The 18,370-nt window shown below is 44.0% G+C and overlaps 3 protein-coding genes across 3 annotated transcripts; all 3 read right to left on the bottom strand.

Annotated features, from left to right (window-relative positions):
• Positions 1-356: 356 nt before the first annotated feature.
• LEAP2 (liver enriched antimicrobial peptide 2) lies at positions 357-4,290 on the bottom strand. The gene is made up of 4 exons (XM_074915847.1): positions 4,163-4,290; positions 2,194-3,344; positions 1,663-1,802; positions 357-701 (listed from the first exon to the last, which is right to left on the bottom strand). The coding sequence occupies exons 2-4, from the start codon at positions 2,248-2,250 to the stop codon at positions 665-667; spliced, it is 234 nt and encodes a 77-aa protein (XP_074771948.1). The 5' UTR covers positions 2,251-3,344; positions 4,163-4,290; the 3' UTR covers positions 357-664.
• Positions 4,291-4,562: 272 nt separating this feature from the next.
• On the bottom strand, positions 4,563-5,114 carry UQCRQ (ubiquinol-cytochrome c reductase complex III subunit VII). Its single transcript, XM_074915846.1, has 2 exons — positions 4,920-5,114; positions 4,563-4,785 (listed from the first exon to the last, which is right to left on the bottom strand). The coding sequence occupies exons 1-2, from the start codon at positions 5,071-5,073 to the stop codon at positions 4,691-4,693; spliced, it is 249 nt and encodes an 82-aa protein (XP_074771947.1). The 5' UTR covers positions 5,074-5,114; the 3' UTR covers positions 4,563-4,690.
• Positions 5,115-8,465: 3,351 nt separating this feature from the next.
• On the bottom strand, positions 8,466-11,687 carry GDF9 (growth differentiation factor 9). The gene is made up of 2 exons (XM_074916288.1): positions 11,258-11,687; positions 8,466-9,412 (listed from the first exon to the last, which is right to left on the bottom strand). Exons 1-2 carry the CDS (start codon positions 11,685-11,687, stop codon positions 8,466-8,468), a joined length of 1,377 nt encoding a protein of 458 aa, XP_074772389.1.
• Between the last annotated feature and the right edge of the window lie 6,683 nt (positions 11,688-18,370).

Genomic DNA, 18,370 nt, shown 5'->3' with positions numbered 1-18,370 from the left:
TTTGTTTCTTCCAGCCCTCAGAGTTAACACACAACAGGTCAAAACTGCATTTTGAACAGTTTGGTTTAGAATATTTTAGACTAGTAGATACTTCAGCGGCCAAACTCAGTCTAGGTCATTCATTTAAGTAAATTGGATTAGAACTGATTAAACACTTTTCCTTCTGGTTATCACTGGGTATATTTGGGATCTTGAAAATGCCATCAGTAGTATCAGTTTGTTGCTCCCTCCTTCTGGCAGGCCGTTATCTGAGGGACTGATAAGAGTTCAGCCGCTCGCCCCGAAGCGGGTCGGGTGCAGGACCTGCCATGCACTTTGCTCACAGGATGCAAGGAAAACCAGCGTGGTTTGCTGAATATAAATTTTTAATTCGCACCTTAAAAAAATAAAAACCATTACAAAACAAAACCCAACAGGAGATGCAGAGTCCTTTTATTGAGCTTGGCCACAGAGTCATCCTGAAGCGTGCGCTGCAGGGCACTGCCTGGGTTGGGAAACGCTCTCGAGCTCTTCAAAGTCCTTTTATCAGTTCATACGGCAGAAATGTTGGGTATATTTATTGCTCGCTTCACCGTCCTAGCTCTTGAGCAGTCAATAAATATTCCAGACGCAGTGTGGAGCATCGTCAGCAGTAACAGTGGGGGCTGTTGTGCAGCGGGGCAGGTCACTCGGAGGCTGTTCTGAGGAAGCAGCGATTCTTCCTGCAAAACAAAACCTCCTCAGGCACGGGCTGCGCAGGGCGTGGACAGAGACAGACAGACAGACATCCTCAGCTACATCCTCAGCAGCGTTCCTCCTGCCCCCGCTGTCCAACAGTGCTCATACTCAGCTCGAGTAGCCGTGCACACTGTATTCACCTCCCTATTCTGTTCTCTTGATGCATTTTATGTTCTTTGCTTCGTGTAACAGCTCCAAAGCGCAGGGCTGCACGCTCAGGCAGCAGTGCAGAAATCACACACAGCCGAGATCCCTCCGTCCTGCAGCTGCTGTTACAGCTCCCTCACGTTAACCAGAAGGAAATGATGCCTTTCAAACGCACACAAACTAGCAGCCCCGCTCCCCTGTCCTACTCTACGTACCGTAGAACACGGATCTATTCTACCCCGTGATTCTGCTGCGTGTACAGCAGGTGCCACACAGAATCACCCTGCAGTCACACGCAGCAATTTTAACTTATCAGTTTAACCAGATGAACGATTTGCTCATGTCTGGTGCTCATGAGAACTAAATGGCTTTTGATATTTTAGTTGTCTTTTAAACCATGAGCTCAAGCAACCACCTTAAAGTGATTCATTTAGGGTACGGTGCTGCTTTTAATTAATATATGCTTCAAAGTAAACAGTACTGGCTTTAAGAAGGATTAATTTTAGGGTGTTGAAGTGATTCCCTAAAAGCTGTCTAGAATCTGATGTTCTTGGGAAAGACAGGTTATTTGGGGTTGCAATGAAAGGACGGAGGCTTGTAATCGAGGGCACTTGGACTCTGCTCTGTTTGCCCTGCTTACAAAAGAGATCTCCATCTATTGCCTCATCCCCCCTCCATGCATCTTTCGGATGCACAGAATTAACTCCCTGCCTCGTTTGGGTGAGAACCGCTGGGAACTTCCTCTACAGAATATCACATAAAGTGTCGCTGAGCCCGACGCCGCTGGGGCTGAGTTACCTGCACAGCATCGTAACGCATTCGCTGTTATCCCGGCACGAGGCTCCCACGGGCCTCAGCGAGACTCCTCTCCAGAACGGGGTCATCCTCTTCGGCCTCGCCGGCCCAGGCTGGTGCCGGCGCAGGGAAGCGCCGCGGGTCTGAAACAGATCGTGGGACTGTCAGCAACACCCGGCAGGTGCTCGGTCGCTCCGGAGCCGAGGTCAGCAGTCTGAAGTGAGGAACTTGAAATCGCTCTCGTTTTCAGATCATAGCATGTGCTCTTGAAGGGTAATTGCTTGTATCCTGACCCCAAAGTAGTATAAAAATTCACTGTTTTTTAATCTTGGGTGGGAAGGCAGAACTACTTGCTAAATTACATCTCAGAGTAACCCAGCGTTCACTAGGCAGTTACTCTACTTTTTAATGATGTTGGATCCTCTAAAAGAGCTCTACCGTCACCTCTAACTCCTACCAGTTATTTATGCAAATCCTAACAGTTTTTATGAACAACCTGACCATCTGAGTCAGCACGTTAAACAGCCTCTTTACCTGGCTGAGCAGCAGGGAGCAGAGCAGGACAACTGCCACCATCCTCCAGCAGTGCATCTTCTCAGTACGAGCCGTCGCTCCGACCGCAGGACCGGCCTTGGGCGGAGGAGGTAGGACGAGCCCCAGATAGAACTTCCCAAGCTCCAGCTAGATTTTTATAGACTTCATTCTCTTATCATTGCATCAGCTGTCAGTCATTACAGGAACAAAGTTCGTTTTGGAGCAAGTGGGAATTACTAAGTTAGCATCCGCCACAGTGATCTGGTTCAAGGCCTGTCTATCTGGCTAATGATTTACTCCCCTTCTACTTGTACTTTGTCTGGTCAGCTTACCACTTGTGCCAACTGTTCCTTTTTTTAAAACCTACCTAACGTTACCAGAACTCCATGGTGTAATTGCAAAGGGTGGTTAGCCCAAAGTATTATGGTACAGATCAAAAGCCATAACCTCATTTAACTTCTGTGACGTTCACAGCACTGAGTCTGTCAGCCGGGGGTAAGTGTTGTCTTATCAAGTTGATCTGGAGTAGTGAATCATGGTTTTGATCCTGCTTCTCATTCTTGGTGCATGGAAGAGTCATGAGGAAGTTACTTATCCTTCCTTTCCAGGCACACGATACTCAAAAAGCAGATGCAGTAACTCTTCAGATGGGGTTTGGAATGTAACAAGTATGTTACGCATGATAAATAATAGACCTTTGCATCCCAGGATCTCATGTGTAGTTCAAGATAATCTCTCGGGAGGTGACCCCCAGAGAAGAGGCTGATGTAAGGGTCTTCTGGAGCCCAGATGCTCCAGGTGGCAAGACTCTGGTTTCTTTAGCTGAGCCATCCCTGCTGCTTCTGCCTCCACCTCACCGCGGAACTCACGATTCGCCTTCTAAACTGTGCCAGCAACCCCCACTGACACGGATGGGCCGTTTGTAATTAAGGGGAATCCTAATTTTTCCATTGTAAAATGAGATTGCAACAGCCTAGAGAAAAGAATGTTTAGGAAGAGCTGTTACTCTCACCTTACAAACATTGGCACGAGCAGGGGAAGCGTTTGTCTAAGATTACTGGTCTGCAAATGGATCTTGCTGGTGCTCACTCCTCCTCCTCCTCTGAGATCTTGTGCATCTGGCTCCCACATGCGTCCCACGAGCGCCGTGCCTGTCAGGGACGAGATTGCTGAGAGTGCAGAGTCAGAGACAGAACTCCAACGTCTCAGTGTCAAGTGTGTGTAGGGTTTGGAGCACACTACGCTTTAAGCTACTTCAAGTAGGGAGATAATGTATGAAATAATGAACTGTGTTTTAACCAAATTGTAAATACAAATCCGGATGTAATAAGCAATCATTTTCTGTGATTGCTTAATATAGAGGCCTAAGTGCCAGCATGGAAAGCAAGTTCCTTAGATTAAGACAACGCCATGTTGTCAGGTTCCTGTCTACAGATCATCACCCCTTAGCCCACACTTCACTGGGATTAAATAACCTTCCCAGCATATTGTCTACAACCACTCTTGCAAAATTTCCTCATCAGGGGCTGGAGCCCCCGCTGTGAGGACAGGCTGAGAGAGTTTGGGGGTTCAGCTGGAGGAGAGAAGGCTCCGGGGAGACCTTTGAGAGGCCCCCCAGGGCTGAAAGGGGCTGCGGGAAAGGGGGGAGGGACTCTGGATCAGGGGTGTGGGGAGAGGGCAAGGGGTGACAGTTTTAAACTGAAAAAGAGCAGATTGAGATTAAAATAGAAGGAAGAAATTCTCCCCCGTGAGGGGGGTGAGGCCCTGGCACAGGCTGCCCAGAGCAGCTGTGGCTGTCCCCCCCTGGAAGGGTTCAAGGCCGGGTTGGACGGGGCTTTGGGCAACCTGGGCTGGTGGAAGGTGGCCCTGCCCGGGGCAGGGGGTGGCACTGGGTGATCATTACGGTCCTTCCCAACCCAAACCGTTCTATGATTCTAGGAGACAAAACCTCTCCCAGCACAGCTTGTACCTGTTGCCCCTTGTGAAGAAGCAGCCTCTGACAGGGGTCAAGGTCCGCATTCAGCCCTCAGCCAGCTTGTGCAGTTTTGGTCAATACCAAACCAGGTGGATTATTTCTTTTTCACAGCTCTCAAGGCTAGAGGAAAAAGGAAGTGGCCAGTGATGGGAAAACAGAGGAAGCAATGAGCTGTTATTTCAAATCATCTCCAGCTGAAGGCAACCCTGGCTACAGCAGTTATACCGAGAAACGTTTCGAAGAAACAGGAGCCAAAAACTCTGGAAATGCTCAAACAGAGAAGAGTTTGAGCACACAGACCTTTAGCCTGATTATCTCCCTGTACAGAGTGAACCAGACAGAGCTTGGATGCTACTCACCTCACACATCTCAAGACACAGACTTCACACAAAGCCATGGGGCAAAGTTAAGAGTTTATTAGACGTGACTTATCTCCTTCTTAATACCCTTCTAGTCACATGAACAAGCTTAGCAACGCCAAGGTGATAATACAGTGAGGGAACAAGCTCCTTATTAACCCGGTTACTGGTCGTTTTCATAGTCAGCGGGATTCTTCCTCTTCAGTCTCTCAAACTCCTGCATCCCCCAGGAATAAAGGAGGTAAGCTCCCACAAAGGCTGAAAGGAAAAAAAAAAAGGGCGCTGCAATAAGCCCACGGTAGCGTGCGTGAGGGTGTAAAAAAAAAAAAAACCAAAACCAAACAAACCCTCGGGTTTTATTTTATACCCTCCATCCCTCCCGCGATACTCACGAGGCGCCACTTTGAAAACCTGGGAGCTGAACCGCCGCCAGACGTTGGGCAGCCCCTGCGAGAAGACGTTGGGGATGGCGCGTTGCTCGAAAGGCGACAGGCTGTAGCTGATGACATGGCGAACCCGAGCCAGGTTCCCGAAGTGCCGGCCCATGGCGATGGCGGGGTCACCTTCTTCACGGCCGACGGCCGACCCGGAAGCGGAAGCGGCGAAGCCGCTTCCGCTTCCGGGTCGTCCGTCGGCGGTTGCCTCAGGGCCCTCCCCCCCCCTTAGGCCCTGAGGGCGATTTATCCCCATAAAACCAATTTTTACACCACCACTATAATAATTTCACCCCAACAACACGTCCCTCTGTCCGAGGGGCGAAGGGTCCTGCTGGAAAACCCGCTGGTGAACGCCAAATCTAAACTGTTTCTCCCCCAAGAAGCGGCCTGGTGGTGGTGGTGGTGGTGGGGAAGTTTCCAGCCTCTACAGCAAGAAGCCTCAAACATCAAAATTATTATTAGACTAAATATTCCAGCGGGCTGAATTGAAACAGAAATCCACCTTGGAGAACGCAGGCTCAACCTTCTGATACAGAGAAATGATTACTTGAGATTTATTTACTTACAGAAAACTGTTTAGCAACTTCTTGGAGAACGCAGGCTCAACCTTCTGATACAGAGAAATAATTATTTAGGATTTATTTACTTACAGAAAACTGTTTAGCAACTTACTTCTTGGAGAACACAGGCTCAACCTTCTGATACAGAGAAATGATTATTTAGGATTTATTTACTTACAGAAAACTGTTTAGCAACTTACTTCTTGGAGAACGCAGGCTCAACCTTCTGATACAGAGAAATGATTATTTAGGATTTATTTACTTACAGAAAACTGTTTAGCAACTTACTTCTTGGAGAACACAGGCTCAACCTTCTGATACAGAGAAATGATTATTTAGGATTTATTTACTTACAGAAAACTGTTTAGCAACTTCTTGGAGAACGCAGGCTCAACCTTCTGATACAGAGAAATGATTACTTGAGATTTATTTACTTACAGAAAACTGTTTAGCAACTTACTTAACAGTGTTTTAAATATCGCTAAGAATCCTGCTTGCTCAGACTGTTCTGTGAAATTTTACCGAGGACTACAGTGTTCATCAAAACCAAGTGGTTCACTCTGAAAATCTACCAGGGGCTACAATGTTCAGCAAAATATTATGCTCTGGCCTTGAGGAACAGGTGGCTCTAACTAGTTGGAATTTTGATAACGAGTAGATAGTCATAGACAAATGGTGGAAGTTCTATTGGTTCTCTTAGATTAGATAGAAAAATAAACCTGAAAAACACTTTTGTTATTCAAGAAATTGGCCAAGAGAATCTGCGCATGCTCCGTGGAAAAAACAGGGTGAGAAAGACTACGAGCCTTCCTCCCAAAGCCCCCAAAGACGCCCCCCAGGATGCAACGTGCAGGTGCAAAGAGACATAAACTGCTGACACCATTCTTTCTAACCAACCCAGCCCTGCTCATGCATATGTATGTTTGTGTTATGTAACCCGATTAATATGGTTATCCACACTCTATAAGTTTTGGTGAAATGTGCTGCTGATGTGCAAGCTTTGCGGAGAAATCCCCTTGCACCCCAGCCAGAGTAAACATCCCTGCTGTGTAACTCTGAGTTGTAGAGTCTTTTTTTAACGTGCATCACTTCAGCGCTGAGATTACATCTCTCCAAAGCTGACCCAAAAACACAGTTTCTTGAGCTCAACCTCAGCACTTTTGCCTTCAACTGGCTTTTCCATTTGTGTCAAAGGAAGAATTAACTAGATTTTCCTCCTTGGTGGCTCGGTGAAGCTGAATTCCTGCTGTTTGAAAGGGATCAGCAGGAGCAACACATATCGGGCGCTTTGAATTAAACCCTTCAAAATGTAGTGTTAACTCTGGGCTGGGATTTTTTTTTTTTTTTTTACATCGAGCTATTTTCCTTGAGCTTTTGGTATTTATTTCAAACAACTCTCCAACGAGAGCCAATGCAAGCACTATTTTTACTTCAACAGGGCCAGGCTACTGCACTCTTCGCTAGCAACTTCACTGGGATAGAAGTTATACGACTGTCAGCCAGACGGTACCGCACCTCCATGGAGTACTTCAAGCTTGGAGAAGTGTCACACCAACACAAACCAGCTCACGGTGAACCTCTGTCACGGTAACATAAACCCACACACCCTTGGGCTCCATCCTTTCCCTGCCAGGCTGAGCTCCCAGCCCCAGGCCAAGCCCCCTGGAATTGCATAGGTCAGGGTCTAAGGTTAGGGGCTGGCCAGGTGGCTTACTGTAGAAAGTTAAGGCATTTATATAGCAATGAATTAGCAAGTCATCATTTTAAAGGCTATTCCCAGCATGTTTTGAAAAGACAGTGCTGCTCCACATCCTTTTATTTAAAAAAAAAAAAATCCCTACCAAATATGGGGGTTTCGATGTGTGAGCCACATCTACAGCCATCTTAGCTTGGAGCCCCAGCCTGAAACCAGCATTTTTGACAAAATTCTTGAAACTAGAAGGGTCTAGAAGAAAATAATCGATTGTAGTAAAAACTGGGTTTGAAAGCACATAGAATTAAGGCACTGTTACCTACACTTTCATCATGAGAGGACAAGGCTATGGCTTCACATTTTCAGACTACTAAACCACTTTAACAGCATTTAAATAAACTAATTTAATAGACTTCTAAAGGCCTTTTTTTTTTTTTTTTGAAGCTGACAGCATTGAACATTTCTTCATCATTCAGAAGCAAGTGACAGTGTAGTTCCACATGCAGAACCCTGTGCCCTCACCCCATGAACAGCTGGTGATTTGTCCTTGAACTAGACCAAGCCTTTCTGGTTTTAACAGCCAGTTAACTTCCTGGTGCCAGTTCTTACTGGAGTAGTTCAGTGATTTAGGTTTTCATAAGTTACCACACAGCTGTCCTTAAATTCTTACCACCTGTTGAGAAAGCCTGAAGAGTGTAACAGAAAAGCAAAAACAACCTTGTAACTTTTTACAGAACCGTAAGGAGGAATTGACTTGTTGCTTGGGGAACTGGAAATGTGGTAGGGGGAAAAAAGAATTAAAAACTGAGAAAGTAGTTTTAACATTAAGGCTTCCCTCTCTTCCTAGACACTTGCTGGAGATGTCACACCACAGATTTCTTTATCTAGAGGAAGACTAGCAGGCACCGAATGTAAGTGGTATGCACGATAAGCATTTATTTCTTTAAATCTGTAACAAAACAGCTTAAAATAGACATATGGTAGTTGAAAGCTTTTCCACATTTTAAATGCAGAATTATTCCAATAAAAAGATATTACTTACATTTCATTTCACATTCTAGAAATGCTGAGTGGCTACAAAAGTAAGTGCTATGATGTAAACACCTTCTCCTAACTCCATGCCAAATCCTAACTGGTTTTAGAGAGCTATTAGAGTTACACACGTGCTATTCAGTTGATTAAAGCTACAGATACTTTGAGAATGCAAAAATACCCAAACCTGGAGTAAAACTAACTAGGGTTCACCCACTACCGACAGGTGCACTTGGTAGCTATCATATCTTCATACTCTTTGTAGACAATGGAGCCATCGGGCTCTATGGTCAGGACGCTGAGCGGGCTGTATTCGGCAGGAACGCAGGAGGGCCTGGGGACAGAGGAGTCCAGTTTCTCATAGATGATGTTCTGTACCATTGTGTGCACTGGAGAGCCGTAACGATGCCCGACGACCCTTGGGCAGTCGCCCTTGCAGTACTGTGGGCTGTACCTGTGAGGTGCTATTATCCATTTGTCCCATTTTAGTTGGCTAAAACTTAGACGGAAGTTGTGAAGCTCACACTCGTTTTGAGGGAACAGAAATTGTTTAAAATACTCGCTCAAATTATAAGGTGGAGTTGCTGGTGCTTCCTTCAGATTCCCGTCTCTTCGGCGCCGAGAAGCCCTTTTACCCTGTGAATTCTCTTTGTCACCCGCAGGATCAACGAGAGGACTGGTCCCTTGCCTGGGCCACACTGGGTTTGTCCTTCTGTGTCCAAGGGAGTTCCACCTGTGATAAGCTTGCTCACTGGTATCATTCAGATAAAGAAGAAGAGAAGGGGGAACCAGTGCCATATGAATGGGATTTTCCAGTTTAGTGTTCTGTTGTGGATCACCCATCAGACAAGTGACGTTCACAGCCATATGAATATTTCTCCTATTAGTAGCAATTAGAGGCTGGAGAAAAGAAGTCACATCAATCTCAACCCACTTGCGTTTTCTAACTTCAAAGTGCAGGCTAAAAGCTAGAGTGTGTGAAATGCTGGGACATACTTGGCTAGAAAAAGCACGCTCCTTAACAGATAAATGGCACAGGCATGTAATGGAAGAAGAAATGGGAACTGACGTGTCAAAGGAATAGAGCAAGACAGACTTGAGTAAGTGCTCTAGAGCAGTAACACGATCCAGGTTGAAGAGTAAATCCACCGAGTGAATGTCTCCTGAGAAGGGAAACACAAATCTTGTAGAGTTAGCGCATCTTAATTTTCCACCTAGACATAAATACGATGTAGTGGATAAGTAGAAATAATTCAGCAGCAGAAGAAACCAGTTTAGATGCCCCCCCTTATTTCTGTTATATGGAATTTATACTTTGGGCAGGGACAGAAGATTTTAAAGTTAAGAAAAGACAACAAAACCAAGAAAACCCATGCTTTTAAGAGGTATTAGAATTCATTTCGTTAAAAAAAACAGCACAGGAGGAAGTTAACAGTTGTCTTTTCAGCATTAATATGGGGAAAGAGGAACTAGATACTCAAAGTTATACAAGCCCTGAAATGAAATAGCTATCATTTTGAGTCAGTGCTGTCAAAGCTTTTTTAGCATTAGTTATTCTTCCTAGTCATATATTCCTGCTGAATAATAGCAAGGCAAAAGTTATTAAATTATCATTGTATCATGAGTTTCACTTTGCTGCTCTTGTATGAAACAGAACTAGCGCTTCCAAATTATTCTGCATGCACATTTCTGGCTCATTCACCCCTACTATAAGATACACTACTCTTATCTTTTCCCCAGTGTTAGGAATTTTCTGGCATTCTTTGAATTTGCTCCAATTTTCATCTTGTTTTGAGATTGATGAACCCATTTCCTGGACTGTTTTTCAGATGTGGACATAGCATATGTTTAATTTAAAGTATTCTTTTTTTTCCTACTCACCGTGGCATTTCTTTTGCAATTAGAAAGTGTTCATTTTCCCACAAAGTGCATTAAGTGTTCTCCTCAAATTTATATAGGCCAAATAATCAAAAATCCTATGAGGGTTCTGTAGACCTCAATAAACTTGTGTTTCCTATATTAATGAATTTTTCTACAATCATGAATTTCAAGAGCCTCAGTAATTGCAGGAAGTTGGTTCAGATTCAGGCTGCTACTTTAATTATCACTGCATTTAAAATGTAGAACCACAAGATTAACTGTTAACTGTGAGTATATTTCTGAATCAGATCACACTACGCCAGGAAATTTTAGTCATAAACATTGATTGTTGTTTTGTTTTTTCCACAGTGAATACCTCTTAACTGAACCTCGATCTCAAGGCTCTTACCATGCACAAATATGATGTTTGTGTTTACAATTATCTGTCTAAGAAAAAAAAAAACAAAAAACAACAAGTCAGGAGAGCTCAGATCACTTGTCAGCAGTCACATAAGTAGAATTAAAGGCCAAGGATTTCTGGCTGCTGTTTCTGTGACCAGCCCACATTTAAGAAATCCATGAAAGTAAGTCACAAAGTGCCCAGCCATCCTAGTTTTTCAGTCCTGAGCCCGATTTACGAGTAGTTCTACTCTTCCCTTCAAATTATTCACACTTTGGGGTTGTGATTCTTCCCTAGCAAATGTACAAGGCAAGGAGAATGGGATTTCTGGCAGCTTGTTACAAGTCTCATTGCATCATTATGTTTTTCTGGCCTTGAAAAAAGCAAAACTGAGATGGGCAGCAGGAGGAAACATGATGCCCATCGTGCCTAACCTTTTCTTACAACTAATTCTCCACTTTTCTTACAACTCATTGTAGTTTTCTCTGACTCATAATAAGATGAGTCAGCCTGAAACATCAGTATCATCTTGAACACGGTACCCTTTGTGTGGCATTTCCCAAACTGTAGAGAAGTCAATGTCTAACGCCACTCGAGAAGCAGGTTATGAAAAACACCTACAGTTTAAGAGAAGAGCCATCAGGATTAAAATAGCAACACCTCTAAAGAAAGAGGATATTCCTGTATCACGCTGTAAGCACAGAACACATGGAAAACCCCCGTTTAACCTTTGCTACCCCACACCTACCTTTCATCAGGTCCCCGTGGTGGTGCTTACATTCCGAACACGGAGTGAAAAGTCGAACAGTGTTATAGAGGTGGCTTTTGTTAGCCTTTGGGATTCCCTCCTTGGTGGCAGACATCTTATATAGCCTCTTCATGTACCGAAGGGCTCTGGAGTCTGGCCGTAGCCTGGGGGCCTCGCCGGCCCAGTCCTGGGGTCCCCGGTCAGCCAGCACCTCGAGGAGGGGAGGCAGGAGGGCGTACCCATGTCTCACACCTTTTGGCAGCCGCAGCAATGGATTCGGCTCACTGGTGGCATCCTCAGGAGCTACCAGTAACCCAGAGGTCTTGTCAGAGCCCACCCGACCCCTGGAGTGGGGGGAGCACTGGATGCTAGAAGAAAACCAGTGAAGACAGTAATAGAAACAAACACAAATTCTCCAGGTACTCTCCATCCTCTTCAGGGTTGCAGCCAAAAAAACACCTCCCCTAAAACATTCAAGGAAAAAAAGAGTACCTGAGCCCAATCCCTTATATATTTTGCAGCTGTGGGGTGGGAGGGAGGTTTCCTTCTGATTAGAGACCAAAGAGAAAGATCTGCAGCTGGCTACATAGCTGTTTGTATTTAGGCTGGAGCCTTTGCCCATGGAAGCATATTATAAACAAAATCCTTATTCTGCGAGTTAACCTTTTTCACGTGGGAAATTACAAAACAAGAGTGAGTGCAGCCTCCAGAGGGAGCCGGGGAGATGAGTTAGTGCTGGCTAGTCCAACTAAATCCACGTTTATTTGCAGAAATATATATATATAATGCTAAATATTATTGGTCTTAGCGATACTAAGCTAATAAAAAAGAAAAAAAACCAACTCTATTTCATTTTCTGTTAGCATGTTTCTCACATGTCACTTCTCTGTAGACAGGACTATCCACTTGAGAGGGAGAGGTTACTGGGACTGCAGTGCTGTCTGGTTTTCATTCCAGCATGCAGCACGTGTTCACCTCCAGCCGCAGGTAAGGCACCCAAGAAGCAGAGTGTTTTTTCAGTCAGTACCAGCCGTCTGGGGGGTGTGTTCCAAAAGCCTCCGAAGGGAGTAAGTAATATTGATTGCATCAGAGAGATTCAGAACCTCTTGTAGCTGAACATAACTAAAGGGATGGGGTTTAGTTTTATTTAATTAGGAAAATACGGGGGGGGGGGGGGAATCTGTTTTCATGACAGTTGTTTTTCCTTAGAGCTATGTTATCAATAATCTAGTGAAATGTCACCCATAATCTAACTTTCTCATTTTAAGGCTTCCGAGTAAGGATTGCTTCTTCAGAGAGTGTTACCCTTATAAAAATGTGTTAACTTACAAAAATGTCAGTCTGGCATTCTTTGATTTGGAGTGAAAGGTTAATTCAGATAACAGTCTGTAATATAAAATAATATATCACTTTCTGCTAGATTTCTTAAAGCTGATTTGATTCCGGTAAGAGGGGATACTGTCACTTCTAAGGTCAGCTATATTTAAACTGTTTTGAATAAGGTGATCTGTACTTTGATTAATTTAAAAAATATATCCTTCAGTCAGGCACACTTGCACCAGACCAGCTCATCTGCCTCCTCCCTTGCGGGTTTGAATTAGTCCCACTTTACATTTGTTTCAAACAAATGTAACTATGGTTTCTGCTGTTCCATGACAATTTGAGCTGCCCTCTAGCCCCACCCTCTTCCACAAACCAAATGTGCATTCCTGTTCTCTCCCTTGCACTGATTTTTGATATTACCAGATCCTGTGATGAGTCCAGCTGAAGTGGTAGGAAAATAATCCAACAAAAAGTGAATATTTGCTTTATCATACTGAAACCATTGGACAAGCTGAGAACAATTAAGCCTATCTTGAATAATTTAGGGCTCAAAAGGACACAAGTGGTACTTCTGGATGTTAAAGACACAGCAAATCCTAAACTGTTATTCTGTATGGTGAGTGCCAAAATGTTCTTACACATTTTTATATATACACTGCATCGAATAAGGTATTCTTAAACATGGAGCTTTTGAAAATTTTACTCAAGTAGACTGAAAAGTTCACTAAACAGGTGAAAGAACATGGAGATTTTTAACTGTAAATTTAAACCTAGCGATGACCACTCTTTTTCCACTCTTTTTTCACTCTTTTGCATAGTCTCATGGCCTGATCATAAAACTCATCTACATTTATTAGCTGTCTTGTTGGGAATCTAAGCAGAGAAGTCAAAGTCCAAACACACCCGATTTGAATCAATATATCGGGCCTTTCACTGACAGTAGTGACAGGGAGGAACCTCATGGAAGCTGCCTTGTGCTCTGTCGGCCAAGCTGGGAGCTGCTGGAGGGCTGTCAACGAGACTGCATCTCTTCTTGTGCTCGGCATAATGCTGATCAGCAGCCTGGGATGCTTTGGGGTAGAAAAACCTTAGATCTTGTTTGGTTTTCTTCATCCTGCTGTCTGACTGGGTTAGATGCTGTGGAGGCTTTCAAAGGATCTTATGGTGAAGTTTTGACATTTTTTAGTAACTGCCTGGTCTAGACCTGTGGAAATGTTTAATGGGTCAGTTGATTTGATTTGACTACGGTGTGTTGACTGCTCGGCCCTTTAGAAAATGTGATTTTTTTCAATGCATAAATAGGAGCTGAAATGTGCTGAGAGTGGCTGTAGGATGCAGGGATTCTTAATATTGCTGAAGCCTGAGAGTTCCCATGAACGTGTTTATAACTTTAGGCAGTTCTTGAGCAGCTTCTAATAAACTAGACTTCCTTTGCTCTGCAGTGGCCTATAATAATGAGGGAGAAAACTGGAGTTTATGTTGCTGTTGATTTTTTCCTCTGAAACCCAGATGCCCTGAACAGGTTAGGGATCCAGCACCACCACCACAATCCCTTCGTGCAGGACTGCAGCCTGGCCACTCGCAGGGGAGTCAGGAGCTGTGGGAGGGAGCGGAAGAGGAAACTACACTCACTGCCAAAGCATCATGGAAACTGTGACTTTTTACTGGACTTCAGGTTTCTCAATGCTTGGACACACTGGCTGAAGAGTTATAAATTGCAGCTATATTTGAGTGAAGATTCTGGCATACCTATACTTGTAGGTAGCTGCATATACACGTGCACAAGCATTTAAGAAATTTTTAAAGACCTGTTTAGTACAATGCAGCGTCCAGGGAGACTAGTTTCATCATATCTCTTTCAAATCCAGACCATTATAAGATTGTTTGATGGTCTCATGTTTTATATATCTTAAATATTTATTCTATTATTAATCATTAGTTTGCTGCAGCAGAAACTATTTTTTCTTTTTTTTTTTTACCCTGGGAAACACCTAGTCTCTACGACCCCAAAACTAAACACAATTTAAAAATTCCTATAAAACAGAGCCAAAGAATGTGTAGCTTTGCCCTGTAGCTGCATAATGATGTTTGTTTGTTTCCACAAGGGAGCAGAAGCATTAATCACAGGTATAGCTGTTATGCCCCGATAAACAGTGTTTTAATTTTTGGCTCACTGAGCTGATTCAGTGACTTTGAAATACAAGAAGTATCAGGTGCTCTCTGCAGGGTCCATTAATAATGTTGCAGAAACTTAGCTAACTGCCCATGCAGAGTAACAGCTGAGGCACAGGTCTGCTGTACAGATGTGAGCTGGAGCGATTTCTAACAATCTGAGGAGAAGAAATGTTTCCTGTTACTTGTAATAGCTTCTTCCTGCCATAAACCAAAAAGATCAAACAAATTATTTTAAAGAACCACATATGTCACTGTTTGACAAGACAGAATCAGAGCTAAAAGACTACGTACCACTGATTTTATGACTGCAGTGTGAAACAGGGGGTTTTATCGCTGAGGATAGCAGCCTGTGCTCAAGTCAGCCCATTTTATCTCCTCGACGACAGCATCGGCACTCCCTTAAACTGATGGTAGCAGAGGATTGGGCCGCGTTTGCCTCTCTGCTCCTACCTGCCTTCTCGTACCTGATCATTTCAGCAGTCTCCATAGTCTATGGAGTCGTACCTGCCACTTGAGCTCTTTGTCACAGACACAGTGGATGAGATTTTTCCCGTTTATTGTATTTGTAATTGTCCCAAGGAAGACTTATTTTCCTAGCTGAAAGGTCAACCTTCTTGGAAAAGAACTGAAACATCCTAGACAAAGCTGTGGCACTGATGGGTAGTGTATGAATCCCTTTTCTCTTGCAGACTACTTCTCCTACTACCTATGCAGATTTGCATGTATAATTTGTTGTGTTCATGTTTTAATTTACCATCACTTTATCATCATTATTTATAGGACCTAAAAATTTCCCTAATGGATAATGAGTCCGTTTTCCTGCATGCTGCATAAACACAGACTAAACTGTCCAGAGAGTTGGACAAGAGAAGGGACTTGGCATACGAACAGTTACCTTATGTTTGTCAGCGTCAGAGAAGCGCGGAGTTTTAGGGATTTAACGATTATAAGAGAGCATTGCTGCTGTTTGCCTCGGAGGCAGCGCAGAGACCGTGTTTGAAAATGTAACGGGTGAAGCCGGCCCCGCGAGAGGGTACACTGGCACATCCCTTGCTTTACAGGGGTGCTCTGAGGATGAGTAAAGGATGAATTAAACATTACGAACCATTCGAGCACCAGGATAATGATAGTTTTGTAAGGACCTGATATAGATATACACAGCCAGGCACACATCTCAAGTACTGTTTGGTGTCAGCAGGATATTGCTCTAATAAGTAGGTAGGTAGGAAGCAGCAGAAGTGTTGATGTAATTTAGAGATGTTTTTTTCCACAGTAATCAGGTTTTAGGACCTGAAATAATGCAAAACTTATAAGTTGCTCAGGCAAGGGAAAAACCTGCACGAGGATGATATGCCCAAGAGGGCCTTTTTCTTTGTTTACGTGCTCACCGAGGTCCCCAAAGCATCAGGATGAGGAAAGAGCATTCCCTGGTGATTGACTCAAGTGAGGAAGGTGAGGAGGGAAGATGAGCTTTGTGGTGTACCTGGCAATGAGGAGTGCTCACAAGATAAACACCCCTCTTCCAGGGCTGCCTCCCCTTTTCTCTACACCTGCAGACAACCGGATTGTGAACGGCACCCTGTGCAGTGGTGTTGGCTGTGGCAAAGGTGAGGGCTGGCTGCAGCAAGGCAGGTCACTCACCCCTTTGTTTTCATAACTGCCATCTGCGACCTCTCTCTGCCTCAGCTAAAAAAGCCTGCCTTCTTCTATATCCTCATAGAGCTAAGGGGACCAGGCGCAGGCTGTGGATTTATCCAGTGGCATAATAATATCATGTTTTATTCTCCTGCCAAGGGGACAGTAGTGAGTCAACCAAAAAGAAAGAAATAATTGCTTCTGCTTCCGGCTGCTTCACTAAGGCATCCATGTCTAAAGTACTGGATTCTCACTTAAAAAAAAAAAAAAACAGTACCTAAATTTAATGTACGTCATAGCTACACCTCCATTGTTCACAATAGGTATCTCTTCTTTGATGCAGAAAGACCCAACAATAGGTGATCTGGTAGTCAGTTTAGTTCCTCTATATAGAGTTTCTAGAGTTATGAAAATAAATTCTAGATTTTTGGAAGTATCATTTTACTAAACATTTTAATCTCTCATACGTTCTATATTGGATTAGGATATTCTGACCAAAAGTGAAACTCCTCTCCAGTTTATTGTGCTGTTATGCGTGTCAATAAAAATAAGTCACTCTCTGAAGCGTTACAAAAGATTAGCTGATAAATGAAACAACTTGGTCTGAGTATGAAGTCTGCTGCACAAAGATACAACGATAAAGACACACGTAAAGGCTTCTTAGAGGCTGCAGAGGAAGGTGGTGCCAAGCTGGGATGGTGGCATGACCTGGAGCTCCTGCTCTGCTCCTCTGGGCACGCTGCCTTCCCGTTATCTGACCACGTAATAACGCCGAGGAGAAGTGACCTTGTGGACACTTTGTACAACTAGAATTAATAAATGTTCTTGACAGAGTAATCAGCTGGTCCCTTTAGTGCATCAGTTCAGTGGCTGAATAGGCAGCAGTGTGAGAAAAGTTTTACTTCATCCTGTTGTGAAAACAAATGATTAGCAAAGAGCGGCCTGACAGCCTCGCTCGGCCTCTGAAAATGAGCCCCGTTTTTCCTGTGCTGCTAGACGGGTGGTGGCCATTTGGGTATTGGTGTGATATCTTTGTCAAACCTCTTCAGTGAGGGTACATGCTTCTGGAGTGCCTTCTTACAGCTCTTTGGTATCAAGATCTTTCTTTGCAACTCCTTCACACGTTACTTTTCATCATCCGTGTGATGACTGGGGAATAACCTAGGTATTCAGTGCTGAAGTATGGCGCTCACGATTTTACCTGCTAAGCAAATATCACATGGAAAACTAGGTTTCTCTTTGTTGTAATCAGATATCCTTTAAAAAAATAACGAGAGCTCATTCTCTGAAAAGAAACAACAGCTGCAGGAAACAGCTACCATGGGTAGCAGAGGGAGGTTCCTGGAGGGGCCCTTTGACAGAGGGACACCCCCATTTACAGTATTTTTAGGCTGCAGAACATCGAATAGGCATATAGCAAAAATATAAAAGTTAAGGCTTTGGCAAGCACTGTCTGCAAAGGGTGAAACCACTGACATTGACTTATTTTACACAGGGCTTCGAAAAACCATTACAGGGAAAGTTTTGTGCACACTTATGAATATGACTGCCCCCACAGAACCTGGATGAGACAGCCTTTTAATGTAGCTCAATTTTTATTGAAATGAAACCTCTGACACTAACGAGAGAACCGCCGTCTGTTTGCACATGCTATTTCTGTTACAGGGAGGTGCTATACCTGCACCCATAAAACGTGGCTTTCAGGTCACGCTTCAGAATCCATTTAATCCGGTCTGAGAGCTGCTGCTATCAGGGGCGGGGTTCACCTTTTCCTCCTTGCCGTTTGGCCTTTTTCCCTGTGTTGGGGGAATAGTTTTCACCTGCTGTGTGAGCTGAATGACCCATTTCCCAGCTGCTTGCTCAGTAGAAAGTTGTGGGGCAGGCTGGTATGTGCTCTTTGTTAAGGGAGAAGGTCAGAGGTAATGACCTTAACAGCATCTTTGAGTTAGCTTAGTTTTGGTATAACATGAAGTTGTATGA

This window comes from Athene noctua, chromosome 12, assembly GCF_965140245.1.
Source record: "Athene noctua chromosome 12, bAthNoc1.hap1.1, whole genome shotgun sequence".
In the NCBI taxonomy this organism is placed as follows: domain Eukaryota; kingdom Metazoa; phylum Chordata; class Aves; order Strigiformes; family Strigidae; genus Athene; species Athene noctua.
Note: the sequence above shows the minus strand (reverse complement) of the source record. Positions and strands in the feature narration are given on the sequence as shown.